The 23,951-nt window shown below is 45.5% G+C and overlaps 2 protein-coding genes across 2 annotated transcripts in view; one reads left to right on the top strand and one right to left on the bottom strand.

The window, feature by feature from the left end:
* Positions 1-4,485, bottom strand: part of NVL (nuclear VCP like) — a 75,419-nt gene extending 70,934 nt beyond the window's left edge. The window contains exons 1-3 of the mRNA XM_075595516.1: positions 4,191-4,485; positions 2,903-2,976; positions 925-977 (exon numbers count right to left, since the gene is read on the bottom strand). Of these exons, the coding sequence (XP_075451631.1) occupies positions 925-977; positions 2,903-2,976; positions 4,191-4,250 (187 nt within the window). The 5' untranslated portion in view covers positions 4,251-4,485. The remainder of the gene's footprint in view (positions 1-924; positions 978-2,902; positions 2,977-4,190) is intronic.
* Positions 4,486-8,573: 4,088 nt separating this feature from the next.
* Positions 8,574-22,773, top strand: CNIH4 (cornichon family member 4). The gene is made up of 5 exons (XM_075595515.1): positions 8,574-8,731; positions 12,905-12,973; positions 13,810-13,922; positions 19,926-20,066; positions 22,542-22,773. Exons 1-5 carry the CDS (start codon positions 8,663-8,665, stop codon positions 22,567-22,569), a joined length of 420 nt encoding a protein of 139 aa, XP_075451630.1. The 5' UTR covers positions 8,574-8,662; the 3' UTR covers positions 22,570-22,773.
* The last annotated feature ends 1,178 nt before the right edge of the window (positions 22,774-23,951 follow it).

Here is a 23,951-nt window from a genome sequence, read left to right as displayed (position 1 = left end):
GTATCCTCGTCGGAAATGCCAACATGTCCACTGCATCAAAGTAATAAATCTCCAAAAAATAGAGAGAGAGGAACAGATCCAAGCAAACAAAATAAAACTAAAATCTTTTAATTACTATAATGCAGGTGCCGGTACCCAAGGTGGAGATCCCCCTTACTACCTAGATCAGGAGTGGCCAACTCCAGTCTCTCAAGGGCCACCAACGGGTCAGGTTTAAAGGATATCCCTGCTTCAGCACAGGTGCTCAATCGTTGACGGAGCCCTTGATTGACCCACCTGTGCTGAAGCAGGGATATTCTGAAAAACCAGCTTCATTTCAGCTCCAGAGACCCCTTTAGTTCCCAAGATACTTATCGGGGGGAGGTAGTGCGGCAGCACCCCCCTCCGGGTGAAACAAAATGGTGGTTTAAATCTCCTGCGTTATGCGGGCCAATAGGAAGCCCTCATGATGTGATTCAAATAGCCAGGAAGTACTGGCAGCACCTTTCCCCGGTATGTACCTGTGGTAACAGGGTGTCATGGGAGTCGAGATAAAGCCGTTCAGATCTGGGGACCCCCTGCTTCCCTGCAGAAAGAGGGGAGTCAGCCACGTTCAGTGGATCCAAACTGATACGTAACGTATACAAACACAGCTGGATGAACGGAAAGCAACGTTCCTCTGTGACCGAGGCAGCAAACCAGACATGACGGAACAGAAACACGCGCTATGAAACATTTCCACACTGGGAATTTTACATGGCTGCTGTCGTTCGCACATATTAAGCGAACAGAGGTTAACATGGAAGCCTGCTGCCAGTGAAAGAAAAACAGTAGGTGAAAACGTAGCAAATATAAGGTCACGAAAAAAGGGAGAAGACCATATTCGCCACCGCGCTGTATCACGCACAGCTGGGCTTACTGCTGCTGCAACATGTCATCTCTTACCTTTTTCCACCTGGATTTTGAAGGCGTTTCTTTTTCTCCTGCCATACTCTGAACTATAACAAAAAGGAGATGTGCTGCATCAGGCTCACCCCAACCTGACACCCCTGAGCTTTGATACCCTCTAATACAGGGGTCGGCAAACTGCGGCTCTTTCCGCTCTTTGCAGGGTGCCGACCGCCAGCTGCTGCCTCTTTCCTTCACTATCCTGGCGGTGGCTGCAGGGCGGGCACGGCCGGCGCAGGTCGGGCCTCTTGTTGCCGCCGGGTCCAACGTCTCCCCAGCTGCTTGCCTGCCTCTCTCCTGTACTGTCCCACACCGGGCTCTCATGCGGGTGCGCGCCGGAAGTGTCTGTCGCAACTTCCAGCGCGACCCAACGTCACAGAGCCCGGCGTGGGACAATACAGGAGAGAGGCAGGCAAGCAGCTGAGGGACGCCGGGCCCAGCGGCAACAAGAGCCTCAGCAGGCTTCCCCCTTCCCCCGACAGGGTGGGGTAGTGTATGTATGCATGTATGCATGTATGGTGTATTTGTACATGACAAGGTTTTGCACAGAAAAACAATGGGGAAAAAAAACTAAATAAAAGGGACTTATTATTGTGAGATGCAATTTATTCACGACATATTTTGTCGTATGTTAATGCTTATACAGTATATACCCATTAGTGTGTGTACAGTATGTGTGTGTTTGTGGGGGTGTAATATTCATACATTTTGCGGCTCTCGGAATATTGTGGAGAAATACATTTTTTATATAATGGTTCTTCCTTGAGAGGTTGCAGGCCCACGCTCCAATCACTTAAAAGGTGCATTTCTGCCTGGGGCAGGTGCGGTGGTTTCATTTTTTACTCTAGGTGAGAAGCAGGGGCTCTCCTGAGCTGTACCGTGTTAATTTGTGCTCCGGGGACCCCCTGCTCTCTGAGATACTTACCTCCAAAGGGGCTGCGGATTGGGCCCCCGTATATGGTTGTTTAAATGTGCCGCGGGACATTTAAAAACGCATGCACTGGACACCGGTAGCACCTATGAAGGTCTGTATCTCAGGGAGCAGGGGGGCCCCGGAGAAGAAACTAAAGCGGTTCACCTCCGGAGACCCCTGCTTCTCACCTGACGCCGGGTTGCCATGGCGATGCGTCGCTGGAAAGTTAAGGTAAGTCAAGTTATAGAGGCATTGCGCGATCCCCGGCATTTAATTTAACTGCCTTCGGGGGATGCGCGGGGCCTCTGTAACCGCTGCGCCCTCCTCCCCCCACAAAATCTTGCCTCCCCCAGTTTGCGCACCTCCTGGATTAGAGGAAAGAAGACTTCACCAGCAACAAAAAGGAAACGGTTCATTACAGTAAGGGCAGTTACAATGTGGAATGTACTACCAATGTAGATTGATGGCAGATACAATATATAGCATTAAGAAAATATTGAATATTTTTTTTCATAAGGAAAGATACAGGGATTTACCAAATACATTAATTATTGTAAGGATGTTGAACCACTAAGAAACCAGATTGCCATTACTGGAGTAAGGAAGGAATTTGTGTTCCCTATGACAAATAATTGGATAACGTTTCACTCGGGGGTTTTGTTGCCTTCCTCTGGTACAATATAAAAACGTAAGTATAACTATAGGATGAGTGGCTCAGCCGATTAAGTTAACCTTGGTTGAACTCAATGGATGTCTTTTTTCAACCCTCGCACTGCATGGAGGGGCCCACAACTCATTGCAGCACAGGCCCATCTGGCAGCAAAAGGCTAGAGGGCGATGGAACATTTCTGAGGATGACAATTACACCGAAAAGTGTTTTTTTACCTGTTGCATTTAACTTCGAATCTGATTTCTAATTGCAATAAGTAAATGTCAGTATAACATATTTTATCCCTTTCATGATTTCCGGCTTTAACCCCTTAGCTGGTTTGCAATTAGGAAGTTCACTCAAGAAAGAAGCGGAATAAATCAGTAGTTATTTAGTTTGCTTATTCACTTTACCTGTATGTTCTCTGGAGATCAGCGGCCACAACAGCAATATCCACATAACCACCACACTTGCTACTGCTCAAGTACTGGGAGAGGGACAAAGATAACAGCAGAATAACATACTGAGAACCTGACTTGCTACCATATGACAAGTTGTATGAAAGTGAGACTCTTGCTGTACATATTGGGGCTCAGTCTGTAAAGGGGAGAGGGCGAGTCTCAGCCTGTACACAAGAAGATCTAGGGTATGAAGACCACATGTCATTTTTCTATACAAACCTCTTACCGCAAGCTATTTTTAAACACAGTACTATCGGATTGCCAAAGTGCTTAGGCAAGAGTACATTTTACGTGTTCCCACAAATATAAATTCTTGGAAGGCGGCCTGAGGACTTTCACACCTTGGAAAATCATTCTGCACATAGGAAATGTCGTTATTGTGTATGAATGTCAGTCTGTGTCTCTTTACAGTACGTCAAACTAAAAAAAGTGAGTGTGTGTGTGTGTGTATATGTATATATATGTATATGTATATATATATATATGTATATATATATATATATATATATATATATATATATATATATGACAGAAAATATAGACAGCGCCCTTCACACACTATACCTAAATTGCTGCAGCCCTGATAGATGTGGCAAGAAATTGCACCAGGCAAATATGTCCAATAAACAGTGGTGTGAAAATAACTAAATGTATTATGGCAGGAAAAACTAAAAGTGACTATTGAATAAAAACACAAAAGCAAAAAAAAAGTGTGCATAACATATAAAAATAAAAAAAAGCAATAAAAAAGATATTGCCAATTGATGTGGGTAAAAATGACACTGATTGTCACTGGGACTTAACTAAAAAATGCAAATATAAAAAAAATGGGTTCATGTGATAGGCAATGAAAAATTCAATACACGATTATGAACCTATAAATGCAGTGAATATTAAAAATACTTAAGTCCACATGTGTCCATGATAAGTTGATTTGCAGGTCCCATAACATGCTTTATTTTATCAGACAAATTGTAAGTGTGCATTTGTCTTGTCCATGAGATATTAAAACTTTGTTCATCTGATTTTACACAAGGATCGGGCGCTTCTTTTCTCTTTTTCTCTAATATATATATATATATATATATATATATATATATATATATATATGCAGTGAAAGCACTGTATACTGGGTTATAATGGTGAAAGTCAGGGTTGCAGACCTGCCTAAGACATGCAAATGAGCACACAGTAATATTTCCATTTGTTGTATGTATGTATGAGTTTCCATGCTCAGTACCTGTGTGATCCTGTGCTTGAGTCTCTTATCAATGAGTGGAGATCCCGGACAGCTCTTCATGCTGCTCCAGCTCCTGTCTCGGTCTCTCCGGAAGTTTCACATTCAGCCCCACGTGTGAGCTGGGGTCCTCACATAGCTAACCGTAGCACTGCCTGTCAGATCACAGGGCTCACGTCTCGTCACACGTCACTGGGGAACTCCTGCTGGCTCACATTCATCTTACACAATGACCGATAACAACTGTGTCCTACAATATTGGGGAAGGATTTTCATGCACCGATATAAACACCAAAGGGACCATCCATTTCCCCAGCTTTATTTGTCACTGTTTGCTGTACAGTACAAAGATTAATGACTTCCTTTTGACGTCGGCCATCTTTGTACTCCCAGAGGTTGGGAGTATATGAAGTGTGATATATACTGTAATAACATTAAAGTCGCCATATTGCTACACCCAAATGTGTATGTATGTATAATTTTATTTATATAGAGCAGATGTTTGCCAACTTCTACTGAAGGCCAACCCGGAGAATTTTTTTTTTAACTGCCGGACTTACCTATCAGCGGCATCCTCCCGGCATCTTCCCTCTGCAACTCTTCTCAATATGGTTGTGCCGCGTTGCCATGACAACAGGAGTCACATATCGTCTCGTTGTCATGGCAATGGTTATCACGTGACACGGTTATGTCATGTTGTGTTCCCGTTGGCATGGCAATGCGGTGCCATTTAACGCCGCTCGGCCATATTGAGTACAGTTGCAGGGGGAAGATACCGGAGCCTGCCATGTCTCAACCGCCCGCCTGCCTGCCCGCCCGCCCAGGATTGCTGCCACTCGTAGCCCGGAGATACGAAGCCAAAACCCGTAGTCTCCGGGTGAAACTGTCGCTTGTTGTATACATTTGCCACGCTCAGTAGCTCTCCTTTTTGACACTTATTTACATATATATTTTGTGGGGGCTCTGGGGTTCCTAAAATGAGCTTGCTGGGGTTCTGTGTGTTGTTTGATAAGTTATTTTCAGCTGGTCTCTGCTGTTGGAGGTTAGTGGCTCCTCCTTCCAAGGGGTTAAGCTCACCCCTCCCCACTTCCCAAGTCAGCAGGTCTTTTTCATTCTACTGGATATAGATCCAATGTTGGTCTTTCTCCCTCCTAATAGAGGTGAGTGAGAATTTTAATTCTAATAGAGGTATATTAGTATTTTTATCTGGCAGTGTTAGGACCTGCAAACTGGGTCTGCCTTGACGTGGCTTGCAGGCTTACGACGCTTTGGCCAAACGGTTAAACTAAATTACCCTTTTTCAAGAGAATATATAAGTATTTTACTGTGTATTTTTGTCATATTGGATGTAGCATTGGGCTTCTCTGTTGCGTGTTGCATACAATTGCCACGCTCAGTAGCTCTCCTTTTTGACACTTATATACATATATATTTTGTGGGGGCTCAGGGGTTCCTAAAATGAGCTTGCTGGGGTTCTGTGTGTTGTTTGTCCCTACGAACTTGCCAGAGTCGCCCTCCTGCTCCTTGTGAATCCCAGCGTCAAATGACACTGCGGACGTCACGCACGTGACGTCGCGTGGCCATGGAAACACGATGTCATGATGTCATTTGACGGCGTGTGACGCCACGTTGGTGACGTCGCGGGGCGTCATTTGACGGATTCCAAAGGGGACGGAGGGCGGCAGCAAGGAGGCGGCCGACACATGTAAGTGCCTTCCCATCAGGTCCGATAGGCCAGTGTGCGCAGCGAAAGCATATGGGGGCCGGAAAATGCTGCCGCCCGAGGCCCGGGCCTAACGGGAAATCCGACACTGCCTACATGAAATACGATTCAGTAGCATGATGCACTCAAGGAAACATTATACTTGTCACCGGTGCTCAGCAAAGTAGGTCCCGCAGCAAAGTGGATCCCACTGACAGTCGAAGAGAATAAAGAAGCTGTCACTCAAGTGGTCTTTGTAGAAAAGTATCAAAAAGATTAATGGATGGTAGTGACGCTTCGGTCGGCCCTTGGGCCGGATCGGTACGTCGATCTACCATCAATAAATGTTTTTGATACTTTTCTACGAAGACCACGTGAGTGACAACTCCTATATGAAATAGAAATATAAAAATGGGATGAAAATAGAAAAAATATTGTCACCAAGCACAATAGAAAAACGTTGTGTTGTTGCTCTCGTTCTAGTGCTTTATGGGGCAGGGGCTGTGCCTGATAAAGTAGATCCTGTTCTTTGCAGCAAAGTGAAAAGACCTCCCAAGTTAATTTATGACTGGTAACAGTTGTATGGAGGTAGGTGGCACCTCCCCCCAGAGCTCACTCCTCCTCACCTTTTTAACTTGGGAGGTCTTTTCACTTTGCTGCAAAGAACAGGACCTACTATGGTTCTTTCCCCTCATACAGAGGTAAAGGGAAGGGTTCACAGTGCAGTGTAGGACCTGCATTCATTTTGGTTATACCATGACGTTGGTATGCAGGCTTATGACGTTTTGGCCAAAGGGTTTATCTAAATAACCAAGTTAATATTATTATTATTGAAGTATTTAAACTTTATATGTTTTGTCAATTGGATGTAGTATTGGGCACCCCTGTCTCTTGTTGTATACACTTGCCACGCCCAGTAGCACTCTTTTTGACATATACAGTATATTCATGATGTGGTGGGTGTAAGAGTTTGAGCTAGCTGGGCATGTGTGTTCAACATTTAATTATATTAATATTTCAATATGTACAAACGGATCCAAGGCAGACCTAGAACCTGTTCGCCCTATATTCTGTACAATGTGTTAATAAACACCTTCTTTATGTTGCTAATGTTTATTCATGACATTATTGTACCAGGAAGAATAATGTGTTCTTGTTGTTGCTGCATAGTTGCTTTATAAGCTGCTCTTAATAGTGCCGGCGACGGCGACCGATGACGTCAGCCGTCGCGATAGTTGTATTTGAAGTTTAGGCGACGTCGCTGGCTACAAGGACAGTGACGTCATAAAAGGGGAAGGCAGAGGGACGGAGAAGCTCCCGATTGGCCACAAGGGGGGGCCGTCACCGAAAAAATCAAATAACAGTGACTACCAGATTTTTGGTAGCGCTGTCGCTTGGTCGCGCCCATTATAAGGCTGCGCTTATTGTGCCGGTGACGGCAACGCGACTGTCGCGTCAAAACAAATGTATTGTCGGTCGTCGGCGCTTATATTGCACGTGACAGTGACGGATCGACAATGCTACCAAAAATCTGGTAGTCACTGATATTTGATTTTTTCGGTGACGGTCTCCCCTTGCGGCCAATCAGAGAGCTTCTCTGTGCCTCTGCCTTCCCCCTTTATGACGTCACTGGCCTTGTAGCCAGCAATGTCGCCTAAGTGTAAGGCCCCAGTACCTCCGCTGCACGCGCGCCCGCGAGACTTAGACTGGCAGCACGTGCAGCCGATTCCCCAGACCAAAAGACCGGGGGGGCATGGCGAGGGAGCGATGGGGGCGCGGCCATGACATCACCCGGCAGGTTCGCCCTCATTGGCTGAACCGCCGGGGGCGTGGCTTAGCGCTCCGTAGCGAGTCCTGCTCTCAATAGCAACTCGCTCCACAGCACTGCGGCCCCCCCTCGCAGCGGGCCCGGCGCCATTGAGGGGAGGGCTCTCGTGGCGGACGCTGCAGTAGCCAGCGGGGTCCAGCCCTAAGGCTGAGTCCCCAGTCAGCACTGTGGCACGCGAGCCAGGCGGGGGGGGGGCGCGTCCACAGCGCTACACCGCCATCTGAGGGGAGAGATAACGTTTGCGACGGGAGGGGGCGAGGCGGTAGGTTTGCGGGGGCTTGGCCATGACGTCCCGCGGCTGGTTCGCCCTCATTGGCTGAACCGCCGGCGGGGGCGTGGCCACGCCTTCGTCGCAAATGCCTATCTCAATTTCCCCTCCCTGCCTGAAAACCTGTCGCGCACCGCTGGGGAAAGGTGCGCGACAAGGTAGGAACTGATGGGGCGGGACTTGATCGCACAGCGCACGGTAGTAGTGGGACCGCAGCCTAAATTTGAAATGCAACTTTCGCAATGGCGACAGGCGACGTCATCGTTTGCGTCGCCGGCACTATAAGCGCGGCCTAAGCACCGACGGCGACAATGCATTTGTTTTTGACGCGACGTTGCGTCGCTGTCGCCGGCAGTATAAGCGGAGCCTAAGCGTAATAGTCTCATGTTTATCTCTCATAGGACAGAGAAGCCGCAGCACCGCGCCGGCCCATCCAGCACCGAGGGAGGTTTATGCTACAGCATTAAGGTCTCTGCTGAGTGCTGAACGGGCTGAAGCGCCAAGTCACGTGGTCCTCCCGCCGTGAGAACTACATTTCCCAGCAGGCATTGCGGCCCGTTAGTCGCGCTAGTTCTACGACTTCGCCACTCCCCTCCCCTCATCTCCATGTCGTCAGGCCTTGTGACGCGGGTGGGACTGTGACGTGCGCAGGGGGAGCGGGAGGCGGAGGTGGCGCGATGGAGGCCGCGCTTTTCATCTTCTCGCTCGTTGATTGCTGCGCGCTCATCTTTCTCTCCGTGTACTTCGTATCCTTTGCGGGGAGGCGGCCTGCGGGGGGGTTGTGGTGGGTTCTTCTGGGATGTGAGAGACCTGGGGGGGTGTATCAATTACTGGTGCCTCAGTGACACATTACATAGTCGTCCCCCCCCCCATTGTCACCTCCACTGACCCCCTCCCATGTCACCTCCACTGACCCCCTCCCATGTCACCTCCACTGACCCCCTCCCATGTCACCTCCACTGACCCCCTCCCATGTCACCTCCACTGACCCCCTCCCATGTCACCTCCACTGACCCCCCTCCCATGTCACCTCCACTGACCCCCTCCCATGTCACCTCCACTGACCCCCTCCCATGTCACCTCCACTGACCCCCCTCCCATGTCACCTCCACTGACCCCCTCCCATGTCACCTCCACTGACCCCCTCCCATGTCACCTCCACTGACCCCCTCCCATGTCACCTCCACTGACCCCCTCCCATGTCACCTCCACTGACCCCCTCCCATGTCACCTCCACTGACCCCCTCCCATGTCACCTCCACTGACCCCCTCCCATGTCACCTCCACTGACCCCCTCCCATGTCACCTCCACTGACCCCCTCCCATGTCACCTCCACTGACCCCCTCCCATGTCACCTCCACTGGCCCCCTCCCATGTCACCTCCACTGACCCCCTCCCATGCCACCTCCACTGACCCCCTCCCATGTCACCTCCACTGACCCCCCTCCCATGTCACCTCCACTGACCCCCCTCCCATGTCACCTCCACTGACCCCCCTCCCATGTCACCTCCACTGACCCCCTCCCATGTCACCTCCACTGACCCCCTCCCATGTCACCTCCACTGACCCCCTCCCATGTCACCTCCACTGACCCCCTCCCATGTCACCTCCACTGACCCCCTCCCATGTCACCTCCACTGACCCCCCTCCCATGTCACCTCCACTGACCCCCCTCCCATGTCACCTCCACTGACCCCCCTCCCATGTCACCTCCACTGACCCCCCTCCCATGTCACCTCCACTGACCCCCCTCCCATGTCACCTCCACTGACCCCCCTCCCATGTCACCTCCACTGACCCCCTTCCCATGTCACCTCCACTGACCACCCCATTGACACTTCCACTGACCACCTCCCCCATTGTCACTTCCACTGACCCCCCCGCCATTAACCACTTAGCTGACACACTGATTATCAACTCGTGTGTGAGGGAAAGAATAAATGATTTCAGTGAATGATTTCAGTGTAGAAAGATCGCTAGTACTATTATTATTATTTTTGTGGCAATGTTTTCTGTAATCTCGTTAATTACTTGCACCCTGATCACTGGAGCTTTGGAATCGCTGTGATGGCCTTTCCTCGTTGGACTGACCTAAGAGCCATTGGTGGGGGAGGTATTCCTTAATTTGCGGTGCTGCTTATCGGGGTACTGTCACACTGAAACACCCAATGTCTTGAATAGGAGTTTCTGTGAGGTAGTGCCCCATTTGACACTACCGCACTTTAATGCAAGACCCCCACAGTCTTCATTACTTTGCTGTTTAGGTTTTTTTTAGTTAACATTATGGATGTCCATTTGCAGTGCTGTCAAACGTATCTTCAATAATGTATATCATTAAAGCAAAGAAGAAATCTTGGAGTGTGGTTACCACCAGGTAGCATAATCCTGAAGGGCTGCAGTAACGCCTGATCTGAAGTTGGACAATAAGTGATTAGAGCAGCACTTGTGCCTGGCACCTTTTTGGAGGTGGCGGACTTGACTTTCTACTTTTCTGTACCCTATTGCCCCATAATTGGCATATCTTGGCATGTGACTGGCATTCCCGAGCTGATAAAGGGTCTGTTTATCCAGCAGATAACCCCCTCCGTCTCCCTTATTTAGCCGGCAATGGGTTTCTCCTAGATTATTAGCACTCTCACGGTGTTGGTTAGAACAAGGGTTAGGCTGAGAAGGCCTTTTATTTATCCCGCTGCCGGTTAAAGCGGAAAAAACGTCAAATCTTATGGGGTTTAAAAAAATGAAATAAGTTCTGTAGTATTAAATTAAAGTGACTTTTTTATTTTATTTTTATTCAACTCAATGCCATTTTAATGGATTTTAAAGCATCTATTGATTTCTATGGCACCTTCCAAGCAAATAATAAAAAAATGAAGAAAAACAAGTTTTAAAGTAGTATTGCTGCTTTAAACAGGGATGAACAAGAACTTATAAACTCCATGTTTAGCACAGGGGTGGAGGATGACGATGACATCCATTATGTTTGTAGGGTTGACACTATTATTTTTGTACATTAGGCTTGGGGAGTGGTCCAGTGAGTAAAGACGCTGACTGAAGCAGGGGACCCTGGGTTAGATCCTGTGTCGCCTCTGTGACCTTGAGCAAGTCACTTTATCTCCCTGTGCCTCCGCACCAAACATAGATTGTAAGCTCTGCGGGCTCGGGCTTATTGTGGCTGCGAAATGCTGTGTATCATGCACTGAAGTGCTTTGTCCCCTTTTAGAAGAAAGCGATTTATATGATCTAAAGTTATCAAACCCAGATTATGATTAGTGCCAGACCTGAAGACTGCTTCAAGCGAATGAGAAATAAGGTGTGGTAAACTTTAGCTGCATTTAGTGCGCCTGGGCCAGAGGGTTATTGCATATTGCCGGAGTTGAATTTGTAGACGTTAAACCTGTTCCTGCATTCAGTGTATTATTGACATTAAATTCACTTGTGACAGGTGAAAACATTTGTATTTAGTCATGTTTACTATGGTGTGTTTCAGAGCTTAAACCCTTTGAGGTAGTGAGGTTGTATCCCATTCGTGAGGAAGACGGCAGAATAGTATTCAGGACTTTAAAACAGATGGATGATTTCACAATAAATATGTTGGCTGAATGAAAGCAGTTAAGTGAAGACCCTGTGTACATTTTAGTGCTGGGGGCTACGTTTCCACTCTCTGAGGTTATATTAATACCGTATATATGATGATTACATTGTGGACGATACTGATGGTTTGTTCCTCTACATTTTTTTTTTTTTTACGATTTGCTGATAAGTGACCAGGAACAGGCCAAAATATTGCTGTAGCATGTTAATGTTTATGACCAAGTTCTTATTAGCATTGCTATGTTGACTGTATATGTTAAAAAAAAATTTTTAATATACTGATGTACAATAATAGTATTTCTCTTAATTGTGAACTTCTTCCGTGAAGCGAGAGACTTGCTAACATTATGTAGCGTGTAAATCGGGGATAGCGAACTCAAGACCCACCAACAGGTCAGGTTTTCAGGATCTCTGCTTCAGCACAGGTGGCTCAATTAGAGGCCCAGTCTTCGATTGATCCACCTGTGCTGAAGCTGGGATATCCTGAAAACCTGACCTGTTTGGGTAGCCCTTGAGGTCTGGCGTTGGCCACCTCTGATGGAAAATCATGATAAATGCGGTTCATGTGCTATTTTGTATTAAGACAACTATTCTATTTGCCAGGGGTGGGCAAACTTGTCAGTCAACGCTCACCCCTCTCTGTGCTCCCCCTTCCCTGTGCCGCCCTCCCCCCCCTCACCTGCACGCGGGCTCCACGACGTCATGTGACTCGTTGCCATTTAACCCCCGTCGCGTTGTCATGGCGGTTGCGTCACTGAAGTCCCAGCTGAGAGCAGGTAAGGGAAGTTGCAGAGTCCTCGCGCCTCCCCGGCATTTAATTTACATGCCATGGGGAAGAGCACGGGGCTGTGCAACCGCTGCGCCCCCCCCTAGGAAATTCCACACCCCCAGTTTGCGCACCCCTGCTATATGCTGTAATGCTGCTTCAAGGTGCTGAGCAAGAGTTCAGCTCCATTGAAATGAATGGAACGAATATCTTCTCCAGCACTGGGGAAAAAGGCTTCACACCATGCCAAACATGGGTCTTTAGTCTTTCATTCATTTATTGTTTTTTTATGTTATTCCTATAAAAATCCCCATGCCACATTTTTAACATCTAAGAAATGTCGGAAATGGAAGCTGTTGATTCATAGCGTGGGACGTCCTTTACTGCACTTGGTTGAGTACGAGTACATCACACGTTGAAGGGATACGCGTCGTTCCTATTACTACATTTTATAACCGTTTGCAGCCTTTGCACCTTAGACTGATATTTCTCCTCATAGTTTGCCCAGTTATTTTCCATAGATAAGATGAACGTAACATTTTCCTTAGCCTGAGCCCTAGATAATCACTCTATCAGACTTAGAATGTGACTACATCAATGCTCGCTCGTGCTGCTCCAAATTAAATAAGGTACAGTTCGTCTCTTTCATGTGTTGATCTCTGTTCTGGTGCTGGGATTAGCCAGGTTGGGAGTGGGGTGTGTGCAATAAAACATAGTGGTTCCGGGTGGGTAGGTGGGAAATAAAAGTTGGAGTAGGGTTATGGGGGGTTGGCGGTGGTGAAGTAGAAGGCTCATAAAAGGTTGCAGTCACGCTATGATGACAATGGGGACATTGTTCAGGGAGAATGTAGAAAATGGCTTGTAAGCGGCACTAGTTCCCAAGGATAAAGATAACTTTCCAAACGGCTACATGTACACTTAACATGAGCCACCTGTGCTGAAGCAGGGACATCTACAAAAGCTGGCCTGTTCATGGCCCTTGGGGTTGGAGTCTGAGACCCCTGGGTTAGTGTCTCTGAAGCCCGCACATTGTCCTTCTAAATGGCCTGTACATTCTGTCAGGCCAGTTGTTTTTGTTTTTTTCTCCCACGTTGGCTTAAACCCTACCAGCCAATTCCCCTTATGGGGGGTCACATATCGAATCTCTGTACTGATAAGCTGCACCAAAATATGAAATACAATCCTGAATGAGGTGTTAATTTCACTAGTTTAGCCGAACAACTACTTGGATATGTAGCCCCCAACAGGGAGCATGGTCTGTAACCTTCAATGTGCTGGGGGACAAAAAATAAAACGCATACATTAGACATACAGACATATACAGAAACACGCTGATGTACAGAGATACAATCATTATCGAATAGGTGCCTTAGTTGGTTATGATAGACATGCTGCTTTTGTTGTAACCATTGTCTTCTATACAGTACTGTAAAAATGTCTGACTGAATTGTTTCTTTTCTTGCAGTGGGTGCTCCCTGAGTTAATTGGCCATACACTTGTGTCTGTGTTAATGCTCGTTTCATTGCACTGGTTCATCTTCCTCCTAAACTTACCTGTAGCCGCATGGAATATATATCGGTGAGTATGATGTACCAGAAATCTCTTTTCAGGCTTACTATGAAGGATAAAGAAAACCTATTCACATTAGCACTGCTTCCCAACCTCAATCCAGTCTCTCCAATATCGTCCACTAACCTGTACTTGCAGTGGAGCAATTGTCATAGCTGGTGGCAAAATCTGCATTATTATCTGACTTGATCTTTAGGGCTACATACAGATGTAGCAGGTTTCTGTGTTCCCTGCAGTGCGGTATGTTGGGATATATTGAATCCTGTGGTAACTCTGTGATTATTATGAGTTCTACCAGGGGTCGGCAACTCCAGTCCTCAAGGGCCAGGTTTTCAGGATATCTCTGCTTCAGCAAAGGTTGCTTAATTGAGCCACCTGTGCTGAAGCTGGGATATCCTGAAAACACGACCTGTTGGTGGTCCTTGAGGATGTTGCCCACCCTTGAGTTATGCTGTGATGTGGGGGAACAGTATCACTTCTCACGCATACTGTACATCTCGGAGGCACTGACCTTGGCCCCCTGCAGACGCACTTACCAGGACACCCTCCTACTGTCTCTGTAAGTTCTCCCCACTTACCAGTTAGATTGTAAGCTCTTCTGGCCTTTTGTTTTATGTTCGATGCGCTTATTCCTATTGTGTTGTAATATTATGTCACGTGCACTGTAAACTGCTATGGACCTGTATGGCGCTATATCATTAAACATACATACATTTATACCTGTCCATTCCCCTCACCCTTTCACCTCACCCTTTCACCAGGTGTTGTACCCGGCTCAGTGAGAACAGATATCTGACGACATGTCTTATTTCTGTCGTCATTAGCATCTCAAATGAAAGTGGCAAACTCCTGCAAAGAAATTAACACCAGTCATTCATTTAATTCCTCCGAGCACTTGCAATGTAATCACACCTGTTGTTTTCCCCCCTAATTTGAGACACTAGATGCTACAAGCAGTGGTGGGAGAAATGAGGCTTTTCACGATTAATAATAATAATAAATATACCAATATAAACTGTCACATATGACACGTGAGCACATGACCTGCACGCGGGACACGGGTTAATACACAGCTCACATGCTGCCCCACTTTTCACCTGCGCGAAGGTCCTTCAAATGAACAATATCTCCCCCAATCTGTCCCCATATACCACCGGTCACGAACAGCACACAAGTTGGCACGTGACTTAGATATGCAACCAGGGTTAATGCACACGGCTACTCTAGCCAACTTGCCTTTTGCCTGCGCAAGGTGCATCCAATGAGTTAATATTAACCCCTTACTCAATTCCAATCATATCTATATGCTGCCACAACCCGAGATAGTTATGCAAATAAAAGTTGTCAAATTAATATCTGCTAGGGTCCCAGGTTCCTGTTTATTAAAGAAAAAACTATGCACTTTAACAAAATGTGTCTGAAAATGTAAACTTTCTCCAGTGTGCAACAGTTCATTCAGAGCCCAAAGCATTACTTATTAAATGTTTTAATATACATAAAGACAGTGCTTAGATTACAGAAATAAACATTACAAGAACATACAATTACAATAGATGCAGAACAGTTTCTCAAAATAAAAGGTTATATAACATCTAAGAAAACCTGATACATTACCATGTGTCATGTTTTCTCCCAGAGGTCACTGGTGCAAAATTGAGACTCGCCTCTGTTGAAAATCTGATTTTCATAAACCCTTGCTAAGCTTTAGGTACATTCTTTCCCCATGGAAAAAACATAAACCCCTCCCCATCGTAAATCAGCTGTTAGATTGACAGTTTTACGACCGCAAAAAAACCTCTAAAAACAACGTTTAAACTTCTCAATATCTAAACGCACTCATAACTTCCCTTCTGTATTACTTGGACACACGTGAGTCACATCAAAGGATTCAGGCGCTCATGGCGGACGCAACGAGACTAAATATGACAGTCTTAATCCTAAATTTGAGCGACAAATGGATATCTATCCTTGACACCTCTTACCTATGTAATGTGTGGTACGGTTTGATTTGTCTTCTTGTCATGGTTATAAATATGTACCTGTTATGCAGAGGAGATGACGTCACATGATAGTCTCATTTTTAATAAAATCACTCTTGGGTTGAATACTTTCTTAGCCATAAACCCGGAACCTTGCAGAACCCTCCAGAGAATGCTTTGAAGGTAGCTCTAGAAGGATCCTGTTTGTATAAAGTTATCAGGAGAGCCATATTTTATTCCCTTCTCTAGCAAAACAACTGTCCTTATCTCGATTATCCGCTCCATACCACCCACTTTTAGTGCGCCATACAGGATAGCGCCCCCCCCCCCCCCCCCCCCAATTAAGTTCTGTTTGAAGCGCTGCACCCACCCTTGACAAGAATGGACCTGTCATAAACCCAATACATTGTATTTTTAAACCCACGTTGTACCTTTTTTTTTTTTTTAATCCCTGAAGCACCAGATGGATTAAAATACATAGTATCTCATGATATATTATCATGACAAACTAGTGCACAGAATCTTAATCTTTAATCATGGGCACTAGTGAAACTAGTTAGTGTGTCTTGGGTGGTGTTAGAGCCAGCAGGCTCACGGCTCAAAATAGTTGGTAATTTCTTAGTGCACTAATCACCACTATGACATGCGAGTGCCTGCTGTGTCTCTGTGTGTCCCTAGCAATGACCGTGTATAACTGGCTGGTGTGCACCCATACAAGTATAACCAGGTCTCTGTGCCCTGCCAAGACATCCTCTTATAATGAGACCTCCTTGGCTAATGTTTCACGTTTGTTTGCCTTCCTGCAATCATATCTCCGTCAACTATGTAACATAGGGCGAACTTGATGGGCGTGTGTGCGCCCCCCTTCCCCTCCTAGTATGTAATGTGTTTTACAATAAATAATGTGAAATATTTTTTTTTTATCATTATTGGAATCACCAATGTCAGAGAAGGAATTGTCGCGTCCGTGCGTCGCGAGGACAAGAACATTATATAACACAGTACATATAACCTGAGACAATAGGAAGGAGGTTCCTGCCCCAAGCCGCTTACAATATAATACCACATTTACGGAACATCTGATACTTTACTAGTAAAGGCGTGCGGTTTTAAAAACGATACTTTGCTTAACATATCGGTCATCAAGATCTGATGAACCGCTAATGCAATTAGTGTTTTAGCACTTTTAAGGAAATAATTAAAGTCTACCGTCGCACGTCTTATAATTCCAGTTAAGAATCCAAACCTTGTCGGTACAGATGGGAGTACATATACCTGCACCAATTACATGATAAAAAGAAAAAAAAATCATTCCTAATATTTGTTGAACACACAAAATCCCAGCAAGCTCAAGAAACCCCAAAAGTGTGTGAGTGTGTGAGTGTGTGAGTGTGTGAGTGTGTGAGTGTTGTGGGAGTGTTGTGGGAGTGTTGTGGGTGTGTTGTGGGTGAGAATGTGGGTGTGGTGTGGGTGAGAATGTGGGTGTGTGTGGGTGAGTGGGTGTCAAAAGGAGTGCTACTGAGCGTGACCAAATGTATAGAACAAAAGACAGAGAATATATACTGTAAGTATTTCACTGTGTATTTTTGTTGCATTGGGCTTTCCTGTCTTTTGTTTGCATTTGGCCACGCTCAGTAGCACTCCTTTTGAAACTAATATATTAGTTATATTTGCTGTTTTTTGATTATTGGAGTTTAGTTATATAGTACATTTGGAAGTTTGTGGCCCCTCCCCACTTTCTAAGTTAGCAGGTCTTATTCATGTTCCTGTGTTTGGACAGACCCAATGTGGTCGTTTTCCCTCCAAATAGAGGGGAATGAGGGTTTTATCAGGTAGTGTTAGGACCTGCTCACTGGTCATGCCTTAATGTGGCTTGCAGACTTATAACGCTTTGGCCAAAGGATTCAACTAAATTGCCCTTTATCAAGAAAATATATAAGTATTTCACTGTGTATTTTTGTCACATTGGATGTAGCATTGGTCTTTCCTGTCTTTTGTGTTAATATTTGTTGACACAGAAGTTAATTAAAACTAATTTTATCCAATGGTTTGATCCAACTATCTCTTATTGTCGGTTCCAACATATTGCTTACATTGTAGTGACAATGATAACCTTTTTCTATTGTGTGCACTTACGTTTGATGCACTTTATATTGTAATGTCTATTTTATAAACCACTACTTATGTGGTTAGAGCTACAGAACTAAAATACGTATTGTGGAACCTCTATTATAAACGTTCCTATGATGGGACTGAATGGCTGGATTCACAATGAAATGTACTTATATATGCTTATTTCCCGTATATTTGTTTTTTTCTACCGTATATCACAGCAGAATCTTCCTAACCAATTGAAAGATGGTGATGTTTGCCCTTTCCTTACCTCCTAATGAAACACACTTGCTGTTTTTTTGATTATTGGGGTTTAGCACAAAAAAAATAATAATTACACATGATCTAATTTGTAGTCCTGCTTCCAATATAAGGCATAATATGGCTATATAGTGTATTCTAATCCAGCATTTATTCGAGAGACAGATACATGATCACATACATCTGTGACCAACCTCCTTTCCCTTCCACCGGGATGCATGGATCAGAGGTTACATTAATAGATGTGCAATGCATATGATCGTACGATTACTGCCATGGTTTTCAGACTGCCAAGCGTTGGGCACTTTCATAAGGCTGCGTCCGTAGATGGACCAGCCGTGCTGAGGCGTGCGGACGCTCCGCGCTGAGCCCCTGCATCCTCAATGAGGATGCCTTGAGAGGGGGCTCACGCGAGCGTCCGCAGGCGGGCTAAGGAGTTGGAGGTTTCAGCCGAGCGCCAAGCTGTTTTTCAGCGCGCTGTCGGCTGAAAACCTCCAATCACAGCACAGCAGCGTTAACGTCACGGCGCCGTGACGTCGGCGCCGTGACATTGACGTCAGTGCGTTGCGGGCAATTGGCCCAGCGATGTCACTGCCCCCCTCCAACCACCTCCCCCCGCGCACGCTGGCTCGCCTGCAAGTCCGTGCAATCGCGCTGACTGAAGCAGGCGAGCCTCAGCGTTAGCGCGCCTCCGCTCTCCCCACACCTCTATGGCCCGGGCCTTAGCCTGTGCTTATAGTACCTGGCGACGGTGACACCGCGCCAAAACAAATACATTGAATCTGTCGCACGCGCTTATAGTAGGCGCGACAGCGAAGTAGCGACCAAAAATGTTGTAGTCGGTAGAATTTGATTTTGGGAGAGAGAATCGCCACGTGACGCTAAACCAATCACAGAGTGCCTATTGCACTCTGCCCTCCCCCTTGGTGACATCACTGGCCTTGTCGCCAGCGACGTCGCTCAAACTTAAAGTTCAACTTTCGCTAATGGCGACGGGTGACGTAATCGGTCGCCATCGCCAGCACTATAAAGGCGGCCTTAGTCTTTCACAAAGTATGGTCGATTACCTTGTAAGGAAAGGCGTTCGCTGACTGTCGCCTCCAGCTCTTGAACTCTTTTGTAGCGTGATCCTTCCACGTATAAACAAACAACATAAGACCTGTTATATTCAGTCCATCCATGGGATTCTTTCAAAAAGAGGATCGGCATAATATGCAAGCTGTGTTTTATGTTCTGCTTGCAGTCGGTTCTAGTAGTTTTGTCTGTATTGGATGTATAAGTTTGTCGAGTGGTGTTAAAACAAACCTGGTGGCTACTCTGGTCTGAGTGATGAGGAAAATGCTGTGTAAATGTTATGTTTTTTCTCAGCAAACAGATGGTTCACTTTAATCCTTGAAGTTTTGTGCCAATAACTTTTAGCAACCACAACAAATTCTAGGTAATCTCGCAGAACAAGGTCGAAGTGACATTAGCGAATTAACATTTTCGGTAAACACACGAATGAGCGTATTGTTTTTAACCATTTCACTGCCCATCTCACAGAGAAATGGTAAACCCACAATTGACCATCTTGATCCAATGGAGAGCAATACCTGCAACTCATTTCTGGCAGACATTGTGCCAGCTGCTGATAATAATGATTTATTTCTTGGAATTACAGGTTTATTATGGTGCCAAGCGGGAACTTGGGTGTTTTTGACCCAACAGAGATTCACAACCGCGGGCAGCTCAAATCTCACATGAAAGAAGCCATGATCAAACTTGGCTTTCATCTACTGTGTTTCTTCATTTACCTTTACAGGTCAGTGTTAAACGCATCTCCAAATGAGTACCCTCAAGTCAAACGGTGTCCCCTATAGACTTTACTGGTGGTCCCTTTCAAAATGTACTTCCGGCAGCTCTCCCCTCTGTCTACCTTTTCTTGTACCAGATATTTAGATACTGTACACGTCCAGTATTTTGTGTACACGTTATGCATATGTAAATATTAATGGCTAGAGCGACGTGCAGGTATGGTGCCCCGCCAAGCAATGATCATCACTGAAAGGGTCTGTGATATGGAAACCAGCCCCTGCCATTCACAAACACTGCCCTCTGGCTGTGCCCTCCAGTAAAGCAGTGTTCTAATTGTGCTCATTATAATCATTGTTTCTCCTTGGGGAGCCAATAATTAATGAGAATATGCGTGCACTCATTAACAATAAAAATACTTGTGGTTGCTTGAAACTCAACGGTGAAATGCCATCTAGTGTAAGCAAAAAGAGTAGCACTGCAGAGAAGTAGTCAAGTGTTTGTATGTATTCATCCACTGTTTCGTTCCATCACGGCAGACCCTTCTCGAGGTACCTTGCTGTGTTGGAACGAGACGTGGGATGAATAAGTACTAACCACTGGAGTGCTCCTCTCACCTTTCACCTGGGGGATGTCACACAATGAATAAATAACAATCGGTCTCTTAATAAAATACGGTTCTATGCATTCTATTACTTCCTTGCTTCACAATTGTGAAGGGTGTTCCTTTTATCCGTCTGGTAAATGCGACGGTCACCTTTTTATACTTGTAGCTGGAGGTTTTGCCGCTTATCCTTTAATTCCTTTTCTATGATTTGTAATACAATCGGAAAGAAAAGGGCTTAACATTCTTGTAAGATGTCGTGTCATTTAGAAATGGGTAATTTAACGCGTTTCACGGAGACCGTTACCGATTTGATAGCACACGTTGCATCATTGTAGAAGAGCATTATTATTAGTAAATATATTGTTTGCTGTATGATACACTACGTTGGAGCCTGTATGTCCCAAAATAAAGCATTACTGTAAGCTGCCAAAAGGGGGTGTCTATGTGCCATAATTACAAGCAAACGCGTTTCCAGGTCAGCTGCCTGATTCACACTGAAACACGACTGTCACAGGTCATTATACTGGGAGGGTAAGGAACTAAAAGCTGAAACTATACAATTATATTCCTGATTACCCAGTGACACAGTTTTGTTAGATGACATTATAGCACTTTTTTTTTTTCTTAACTATGGGAAATCTGTGTTCATGAATGCCACATCCTACCGTTTGTATCTAAAATATTTGGTCGCCATCACATTTTTGGTAACACACCAGGAATATGCATTTGATGTAAATGGGCTCTTCATAGTGTTACACCGCCTACTGTGATCTCTTCACATGACGACCCATTAAAGGGTATCGCAACCTGCAGCAAGATATCTCTCCATGCTCTGTTGAGGATTGCAGTACATTACGGACAGGTGAAGTTGGGGTCAGCAGCTGGTGTCTTTAATAAAGTAATAAGTTGTGACTGTGTGATCAGACTTGCCATTGCTTTTATACTGCTGTTCACCACCTGCCGCCTCCTAACAGGCTTTTTCAAGGGGAACGGGATTGACACTTTCCATTGCTCGTTTCCTTGACGCTAGATGTGACAGAGCGTGTAAAGGGCGGCCTTGTGATATTTAGGGAGTGTGGGCTCATTGGGTGTTGTACCCAAGACATCGGAGGGCGTGACCACAGAAGAAAGGCTTTCTCCCCCCTGTGACATAAGACAGCTGACGGCGGGCGACAAAGTGTGGTGGGGTCACCAATCTCAAATAGTGGGGAACGCGGCTTTAAAAAAAATGTATACAGGCATACCCTACATTAACGTACGCAATGGGACCGGAGCATGTATGTAAAGCGAAAATGTACTTAAAGTGAAGCACTACCTTTTTCCCACTTATCAATGCATGTACTGTACTGCAATCGTCATATACGTGCATAACTGATGTAAATAATGCATGTGTAACAGGCTCTATAGTCTCCCCGCTTGCGCACAGCTTCGGTACAGGTAGGGAGCTGGTATTGCTGTTCAGGACGTGCTGACAGGCGCATGCATGAGCTGCCGTTTGCCTATTGGGCGTTATGTCCTTACTCGCAAGTAAGTGATTGTCCTTAAACCGGGGTATGCCTGTATTTGATTGAACTTAAAAGTAAAAAAAAAAGTGCGTGTATTAGTAAATTATGAAGATTTTGCTTGTTAAAGACATTGCGGTCATTGGTTTGGTAAAGCGACCTGACCATAGGAATGCATAAATGCAGATTTGTTTCAATGGCCGGAGCCACTGATAGAAGTGCAATGCATGGCCGAGTCTGTCACTAATGTAAATTGATCATTGTGTAAAGGCCTGAGAACAGTATATTTACTACACAGAGACGATGGGTTTGTTGCTAGTATGCTGTATGCTGTACGCTCCGTTTCTAACTCTTGGAATATATTTGTTTCTCGCAGTATGATTTTGGCCTTAATAAACGATTGAGAACTGGAAATGGAGGAAGAAGAAGAAAGTCCCCATACCCCGGGTTGGAACAACACTAGATGTACCAGAGCCGTCACGAACAAGAACTTTAAACTACAGTTTCATGCATAGTATTTTTTTCCTTTTTCCTATTTGAGCACAATATTTTTTTGCTGTATTTTTTAACATATAAAGTATTTAAAAAATAAAAAAAGTCTAATGTGAGTGACCTTGCTTCTCTACGAGAGGGCCGGGCGACGCTTCCCTGGCGACGTTAAAGTCTATAATGCAATATCCTGTTTCCCGAGGTATGGGGAAATGGTAGCGGTGATGGGATCACACACATGAACGGTTATAGCAAACGTTCAGCAAGTTGGTGTGTTTTTTCTTTGCTTGTGGGAAATCTAATCCAGCAAGAGACTATCAAAGCCCTTGAGGTCATTTGTAAACAGTTCCTTGAATTGCACTTGGCAGCGGTGGTAAAGGGCAGTTCGGAGTATGTTGGGGCATAGGTGGGAGATGACGGCTAGGTATGTGCTCACCTTGTTGGTAAATCACTGTAGTGGGTATTGCAATAAATGAATCTCGTATCGTGAAGTGGTTGGAAAATCCTCTAATTACAGTTTGCAACAATAAGGTCCCGTGGCCGGTAAATATTTGTAACTTGCGTTTAAACCTGTGCAATTATTGAACGTTTTGCTCGCATAGCTCGATCTATTAGATCTATTAATTAATTGCTTCTGAAAGTTTTTCATTTAAGCTGAAACCTTAAGGGCCGTGTATGGCAAATGTTCTTCACCCAGGCCTGTTGCCTCCCTGTTAGAGTACAGGTCCTGCTCAAGTTACAGTCGCACTGAATTTGACGTTTTAATCAATAAAGTGACACCACTAATTGTGGCCAATGTTACACTTCAAAGCAGATCTCAGGTTGACATATTGATTGAAATCGCTTTCACCTGATTTTTCAACTTTTAATCCTCTGGTTTGTCCAAATGGCAGATGTTTTATATACTTGTAACCCAAATGGAACTCTGAGGTATTTTCTTATTTCACTCGGGGTAGTTAGCGTGACAGAAGAGAAGGTATCATGGTGCAATACATTTAATAATAGGACTTGTTTTGAAACAAAACAATATCGCACTCACAGAACAGCAATGTTGCAGATTAGCTTCCCAGCTTTTGTTGACAATCTCTGTCCCTCCTTGCTCTGGTCTGCGTGCAGCTCGGCTTCCAATGATGAAAGGTCACAGCTTCTACTTTCTCCCAGCTTGGAAGGGGTAAGGAGCCAGCGATGCCTGCAGGGGCGCGCCCGTGTCCTGCTCACGAGCACTTTCACGAGCTGCCGGTTCCTGCTTGGTCCAAGGAGATTCAACACATCACACAGACAATGGTGGTCTGTAAGG

The sequence above is a fragment of the Ascaphus truei genome, chromosome 4 (genome assembly GCF_040206685.1).
Source record: "Ascaphus truei isolate aAscTru1 chromosome 4, aAscTru1.hap1, whole genome shotgun sequence".
In the NCBI taxonomy this organism is placed as follows: Eukaryota; Metazoa; Chordata; class Amphibia; order Anura; family Ascaphidae; genus Ascaphus; species Ascaphus truei.
This window is presented reverse-complemented; position numbering and strand designations above follow the sequence as displayed.